The sequence below is a fragment of the Triticum aestivum genome, chromosome 4D (assembly GCF_018294505.1).
Source record: "Triticum aestivum cultivar Chinese Spring chromosome 4D, IWGSC CS RefSeq v2.1, whole genome shotgun sequence".
Lineage (NCBI taxonomy): Eukaryota > Viridiplantae > Streptophyta > Magnoliopsida > Poales > Poaceae > Triticum > Triticum aestivum.
This window is the reverse complement of record NC_057805.1, coordinates 386,397,826-386,405,631: the sequence shown is the minus strand read 5'-3', so window position 1 is coordinate 386,405,631 and position 7,806 is coordinate 386,397,826. Positions and strand designations below refer to the sequence as shown.

The following is a 7,806-nucleotide window of genomic DNA, read 5'->3' as shown; positions in this document are numbered from 1 at the left end:
GGTCTTCTCGGCATGCTGTTCTGCTTCCCCTGACACTTTTCCCTAGAAGCACAGAGCATACGCTTAAAATAAGGCTAGCTGCTTCACTGAGTCACTGCCTCACATTTTCTTTGTCCTCTCTCTCTCTCTCTCTCTCTCTCTCTCTTATCAGTAGCGAAAAGAGCTCATGGAAAGAAGCAGAGAGATTATGAGAAAGCCATTTTTCTTTAAGCTCGCCTTCGTGCTTTATTCATCCTCCCTGCCAGCAGCCAAGCACCCCGTTTGCATCTGCATATATATGGCACCGCTCCCCCTCTTCTCAGCATACCGACCTCAGGGGCTCTACTACACGCTCGATCAACGAAACACAACGCTAGTCTACCTCAAGAACTAGCAGACAGGACAAGAACAGTCGAGTGACCATGGCCGCAGCAGCCAACGATAGCACCGCCGACGAGAAGGCGCCGGGGACGATCGGCGTAGGCCGGTACGAGGAGATGGAGCAAGATGGCGCCTCGAGCACCGCGAAGTCGCGGCTCTCCGGCCTCCTGTGGCACGGCGGCTCCGCCTACGACGCCTGGTTCAGCTGTGCTTCCAACCAGGTGAGCTTCATTACGCAGCCATGCATTTTCTTGACATCTAACGCCATTGTATGAGCTGGTGCTTAATTACTTTGTGTTGTCGCCGGTGCGAATGGTTTGGTTCTCCTCAGGTGGCCCAGGTGCTGCTGACCTTGCCCTACTCCTTCTCGCAACTGGGGATGCTGAGCGGCATACTGTTCCAGCTCTTCTACGGCCTCATGGGGAGCTGGACCGCGTACCTCATCAGCATCCTGTACGTGGAGTACCGGACCAGGAAGGAGAGGGAGAAGGCCGACTTCAGGAACCATGTCATCCAGGTGAACTAGCGAGGGGAGAGACCACCACACCACGTTCATTTCAGTTCTTGCTTCGCCGTCCGTCCGTCCGTCCGTGTTCCATCTTCCGTGTGGTGTGGTGTGGTGGATCTGGACTGAAATCGCCGCTGATGCGCAGTGGTTCGAGGTGCTGGACGGGCTGCTGGGGAGGCACTGGAGGAACGTCGGCCTCGCCTTCAACTGCACCTTCCTCCTCTTCGGCTCCGTCATCCAGCTCATCGCCTGCGCCAGGTACGTGCGTGCCCATGAGCGTTCATCATTATCAGTACTCATCCGTGTTTGCTTAAAGACGAACACATGGAAAAAAGAGAGACATAAAAGTCGATCGTCTCCAAGCTCGTTTTGTTTCTTGGTGTGGAGAGTGGCTAAAGAGGGTGTGCCGTGTTCGTTGCAGCAACATCTACTACATCAACGACCGGCTGGACAAGAGGACGTGGACCTACATCTTCGGCGCGTGCTGCGCCACCACGGTGTTCATCCCGTCGTTCCACAACTACCGCATCTGGTCCTTCCTGGGCCTCGTCATGACCACCTACACGGCGTGGTACCTCGCCGTTGCATCCCTTCTCCATGGCCAGGTACGTACCTACCTACGTGTGGCCAGCCGTGTGGTGTGGATACAATACAATCATACGAAAGTGACAACTCAATACAGTGTCTTACATGCATGTATTGGGCGTACACTGCAACGTGTTTTGTGTACTGAAAGAATGACACTTGTGCTGTCCATTTCGTGGGTGCATAATATGTACGTATACGGTACTGTACTCAGGTTGATGGTGTGAAGCACTCGGGCCCGACCAAGATGGTGCTCTACTTCACCGGGGCCACCAACATTCTCTACACCTTCGGCGGCCATGCAGTTACTGTGTAAGTTTTCTTTTTTTTGAACTGAAGTTACTGTGTAAGTAGCTAACAAAAACCCCGCCCTTTCGTCAATTTCAATTTACTAGTAAAGTAGTAGTATTACATTAGATAGTGGAGTACATGTCAAAAGGGAAAAATGAATACACAAAATGGGCACGCATCGTCACATGCCATGTCAAGTTTTGGACACTGGACTGCTGGCCTGTGTGTGCACCAGGACATGGCCAGGCCAGCTCCGCCAATATTTCGTGCATTACCGGGAGAGCGCAGCGTCAGCGAGCCCACTCTCTGCCCGTGTACATTCTGCAACGGTAGTGCCGACGTCCCAGACATGGCCGTTGCTGAATAGACACCGTAGTTTAAGTTTACCAGCCAGCTAGGCTGGACATTTCAGTGTCACCACAAGCGTACACGCCTAGTCCATTTCTTGCGTGCTGGGTATGAGCAAGACAGCATTGGCCCACGGCAGTTCTGGGAAGGCACCCTGAAGCTCGATCGTGTAGGTACAAGCAACTAGTGAGCGAGCTGACGACGCTACACACATGCACTGTGCAGTCTTCGCAGCAAACTCGTACAGTTTCCTTCGCAGCTAATGGCTGTGACCTGTAGTAGCCTTTGTTGATCATTCTCGCCCGCATACGCACTGGCAGGCCGGGCATCTCTGTGTCTGCGGCCTTGGACTCCGGCCGTCTCATCACAGTCATTGTCTGTACAGTCAAAGGGAAAGGAGGCACTCCACCCCAGCAGCAGGGCTCCGGCTCCTTTACCCGTGCCGGATACGATAACCCTGTCACAGACGCAAACAGCACGAAAGTTCGATGCGCCCAAAAATGGCGCACTTGTCCATGTAACTCTGTAGCCTGCACCACACCAGCTTGCAAAGTTGCAGTCATCCACGCCTCAGCTCGGTCAGAGCAGAGTCCGGTCCTCTCGCTCGCTGCATGCAGGGTTGCAGTGAAAGCATCGGCCGTCTGTCTAATGTTATGTTTTTTTTTTTGCGGGTGTCTAATGTTATGTTAACTCAGCTGTGTATGCAAGCGTTTAACTATCGATTAATATATGGTGTGGTGCAGGGAGGTGATGCACGCGATGTGGCGGCCGCAGAAGTTCAAGGCGATCTACCTGATGGCGACGGCGTACGTGCTGACGCTGACGCTGCCGTCGGCGGCGAGCGTGTACTGGGCGTTCGGGGACGAGCTGCTCACGCACTCCAACGCGCTCTCGCTGCTGCCGCGCACGCCCTTCCGGGACGCCGCCGTGGTGCTCATGCTCGTCCACCAGTTCATCACCTTCGGCTTCGCCTGCACCCCGCTCTACTTCGTGTGGGAGAAGCTCATCGGCCTCCACGACTGCCGCAGCCTCTGCAAGCGCGCCGCCGCGCGCCTCCCCGTCGTCGTGCCCATCTGGTTCCTCGCCATCGTCTTCCCCTTCTTCGGGCCCATCAACTCCGCCGTCGGCTCCCTCCTCGTCAGCTTCACCGTCTACATCATCCCGGCGCTCGCGCACATGATCACCTACCGCTCCGCACACGCCCGCGAGGTAACTATTACTACCGTCTTTTTTTCCATTCAGTTCTCCCATTTTACTGTCTTTTCAAGTGCTAGTAGTACGCACTAACCGAAAGTAGCTACTTTGCTTTCACTTTTAGCTTGGGAGTTTAGCATGCAGTAGGTAGGGTTTGTGGCGTTTGCATTGCACGCCTACGTTCTTTGGGTATCTCGCAGCAGTTTGCTTGCTTTATTACAGCGGCATCGATGTCGTGCCACGCCCAGCTAGGTCCTCGTTAGATGTCACCTAGTAGCACAGCAGCACGACTTTTCCGGAGACCGGCTAGTTTGAGTGTTAGCATAAAGAGTCAATTACACCGGTGGTGCTTGAACTTGGCGCAAACGGTCACTTTGGTGCTAGAACTTGCGGCATACATCGAACTGGTGTAACAAGTTGGCTCGGACGTGTAAATACGGTGCAAACCTTGGCTGTGTACGCCTGAGCCGCTGATTAGGCGCGCCAACATGGCATGGGTCCCGCCGTCAGTGACCCGAAGGCAGACAGGAGGGCGTGTGGCCAGTTTTTTTACATAAACCCCCTTGAATTATTATTTTCCCACAAAAAGGCCCTGTCAACGTTGGAAGATAGCATTTCATTTTTTTCGACTTTATAGCCAGTGGGCCCCGTGTGTACATACTGAGAATTATTAACAAGAAAAAACGGAGGCCTCCACGTCTCGAACGTGCGACCCTTGCCCATGTCACAGTCTGTCTGCTACACCATTCAGTCTTCACAACTTCAGATAAATTTTTGTATTCATCAATTTGAATATTAAATATAAGCAGCACATGTATATTTTTCTATTAAATAAACATTTTAAATGTCCATATTTAATAAACAATTTTATATAATGGATGTGTGTATGTTTAAATATTTTTATCTACTAATCATTGTTTGTATGTCTAACATTTATAAAAATAAATATTTGAACATTATTTTAATTACTTACATTTCACAAATATTTCAAAAAGAATTAGCGCGTGCAAATGGGCTGCATATCTTCCTTATACTACATTAACAGTTGTTATCCTTGTTAGACATCCGAATGTAATTGATGCTGTGGCTATGAGCACGAGCGCCCTAACAGTAGGTTGTCGTGTTGAATTCTAAAAAAAAAGTCACATGTTGGAGTGTAGAGAGTCTAACATATTCCCTTTTAATTCCCGCCAAAAAAAACATTTTTTCTTTTAATTTTCACGTCGGGACTCACCTGTCATACAACAAACAAAATAAAATACCATCTATCACGTGGACATGGTCTTTTTTGTGAGAGAAAAAATCGAGGTTTTTCTGCAAAAAGAAAAAAACAGGCCACGCACTTCTAGTCTTTGACAAAGGGCCCCACGCCATGCTAGCGGCCAAGTCAGCGTTGATTTCGTATCCAAGTGCGGTTAGCACTGTATTTGCACCCCCGAGCCAAGTTATTGCACCAGTTCAATGTATGTCACAAGTTCTAGCACCAAAGTGACCGTTTACGCCAAGTTCAAGCACCACCGGTGTAATTGACTCTAGCATAAAGCTATGGCAATGATTAAGCATGAAACATACTCCAGAGGTTAGCCCCAGAAGTAATTAGTGTCTGTACTGAACGTGAGACAAAACTGCATGAGTTGTCAGTGTCAAAGTGTTAGGGCATGGCCAACGGTTAGCCCCAGAGGTGATGCTCCGCAGGCCAACTAGGCTCGGATGCCACCGTGGATCAAAAGCTAATGCCCCAAGTGTGTCAGTGTAGCCTGCAGAGGAGCCGGGCGCTTCGACGAAAAAGTGAGGAGAGAGAGAGAAAGAGTGGTCCGCGTTCAGCTAGAGCGTGAATGCCATGGTCGACAGCCGCACTACCTCCAGCTCGGCCACCGCACGGCCTTGAGCTTGTGCACCTGCCATGGCTTCGATCTAATCGAAGGCGAGGTACATCCCACCGGATTCTTGAGAAAAACGGCATGGCGGCGCTGGATCCAGGAGGGAAGAAGTCGTCATCCCCCTCCGCCGTGGCCTAGAACTGCTCTGGGAGAAATCCATTGGGCTATGGATCTGGGAAGGAACGAGAGAGTCAGCAGCGTGGTGGCCTGAAAACTTGCCCAGGAGCACATCTCGGAGGAGGTGGATGGAACAAGATAGGAACGGAGGAAGAAAAGGAAGTTCTGGGCGTACAGGATGGGAAATTTTTTTGGAAGAGAAAATGAGTGGGTCCCATCGAGACGGTGGTTTCAGATTTAAGCGCTGGGCGACTTGATTTTGGACGGGATCCTCGTCCCTTTGATTCCTACGTGGATAGCATGCATGGGGCAGCAGCAGGTGCTGCCCCCATTGTACATGCCCTTAATTGTCTGAAAATGGACACCATTAGTTTGTACAGTACTGTCAGAAAGAAGAACAGAGTGATGAGATTTGTTCGACATGCGTGTCAGTGGTGCTATAAATGTGGTAAGAACTCTGTTTTGCTCTGGCCTAATGAATTCTTGACATGCAGAGCGCCGTGGAACAGCCGCCGCGGTTCGTAGGGCGATGGACGGGCACGTACGTGATCAACGCGTTCGTGGTGGTGTGGGTGCTGGTGGTCGGCTTCGGCTTCGGCGGCTGGGCCAGCATCACCAACTTCGTCCGCCAGATCGACACCTTCGGCCTCTTCACCAAGTGCTACCAGTGCCCCACGCCGCCCATCCCGGACGCCTCCTGGCCGTTCCCCGGCGGCCTCCACAACCTGACGCTGCTCCCGCCAGCGCCGGCTCCTTCGCCGGCGCACTTCTTCCGCCACCACCGGCACCACAGCCGCGGGCTCTGAAGCTTAAGAAGCCTCCGAGGTTGCTGTTCTGGTTAGCTCTAGTTATTAATTAGCGCTGCTACTGATCAGTCTAGTAGTAAGAAAAACTACCAGTGAGTAGGGAGCGAGCTTGCTGTTTCTTTTCTTCTTTTCTTCTCCTGGATTCAGAGAGACGGTGATGACTGATGTTTGTCTCTTGTTCTGTGCTCTGTGCTATGGCCTGGCGTGAAGCATCTAGCTGTTGCTTTCTGAAAGCTGAATAAAATTGTTGCTTATTGATGATTTGGTGCGGCATACAAGAGTATATAAGAGGGTACAAACCGACTTGGGGTAGGGGTACAAAACTGACTTGGACTAGAAGTCGTATACCATAATGACTACTCTAACATCCCCCGCAGTATCAACGGCAGGCTCGACGACGTTGAGACTGAAACAGATATCTTGAAACGGCTTAGTAGGCAGTGCCTTGGTGAAAATGTCAGCAAACTGAGCCGTAGAGGGAACATGAAGCACCCGAAGCTGACCAAGAGCAACCTTTTCACGAACAAAATGAATATCAATCTCAATATGCTTTGTGCGTCGGTGTTGAACTGGATTGCTGGTCATGTAGACTGCTGATATGTTGTCACAGTAGACAATAGTGGCCTGCTCAATAGGCCTGTGTAGCTCGGAGAGTAACTGCCGAATCCAGATTGTATCTGCAACGGCATGTGCCACAGCGCGATACTCAGCCTCGGCCGACGAACGTGAGACTGTAACCTGTCTTTTCGAAGACCAAGAAATCAAATTGTTACCAAGAAAAACACAAAAACCGGAAGTGGACCTTCGAGTGTCAGGACAACCAGCCCAGTCTGCATCAGAGTATGCGGTAAGCGAGTTTGGAGAAGAATTATTGAGGTGGAGACCATGATTGAGAGTTCCTTTTAAATACCGAAGAATGCGTTTAACATGATTATAGTGAGGAACCCGGGGATCATGCATATAGAGACATGCTTGTTGAACAGCAAAAGAGATTTCAGGACGAGTAATGGTGAGATATTGGAGAGCACCTGTTAGGCTACGATAGAGAGTAGGATCGGAAAAGGGTTCACCGGTAGCCGAAAGTTTAAAACTAGTATCGACAGGAGTGCGAGATGATTGACAGTCAAGCATACCAGCACGATTAAGAAGATCAAGAATATACTGGCGTTGGGAAAGAAAAAGGCTGGAGGAATCTCGAACAACAGCAATGCCTAAGAAATGATGAAGGAGTCCTAGGTCAGTCATAGAAAATTCAGATCTAAGAAGAGAGACAATATGATCTAAGAACTTTTGAGAGGAGGCGGTAAGAATGATATCATCTACATAGAGAAGTAAATAGGCAGTGTCAGAAGTTTGATGATACACAAAAAGAGAGGTGTCGGAGAGAGATGGAGTGAAGCCTATTGTTTGAATGAAGGAGGAGAAGCGTTGAAACCAAGCTCGTGGGGCCTGTTTAAGACCGTAGAGAGATTTCTGAAGAAGACATACATGAGTTGGAAAGGATGGATTTTCAAAACCCAGAGGTTGCTGGCAGTAGACAGTTTCTTGAAGGGAACCATGGAGGAAAGCATTTTTAACATCAAGTTGGTGAATGGGCCATGAAGAGGAGACAACAACACTAAGAACGGTGCGAATGGTGCTAGGTTTAACAACAGGAGAGAAGGTTTCTTCGTAATCAATTCCTTGTTGCTGAGAAAAGCCACGACAAACCCACCTG

General features: G+C 50.2%; 1 protein-coding gene across 1 annotated transcript; it reads left to right on the top strand.

The window, feature by feature from the left end:
- The first annotated feature begins 212 nt into the window (after window positions 1-212).
- On the top strand, window positions 213-6,350 carry LOC123098082 (auxin transporter-like protein 2). The gene is made up of 7 exons (XM_044519957.1): window positions 213-581; window positions 692-877; window positions 1,014-1,126; window positions 1,290-1,473; window positions 1,668-1,765; window positions 2,836-3,301; window positions 5,778-6,350. The coding sequence occupies exons 1-7, from the start codon at window positions 402-404 to the stop codon at window positions 6,087-6,089; spliced, it is 1,539 nt and encodes a 512-aa protein (XP_044375892.1). The 5' UTR covers window positions 213-401; the 3' UTR covers window positions 6,090-6,350.
- Window positions 6,351-7,806: the final 1,456 nt, after the last annotated feature.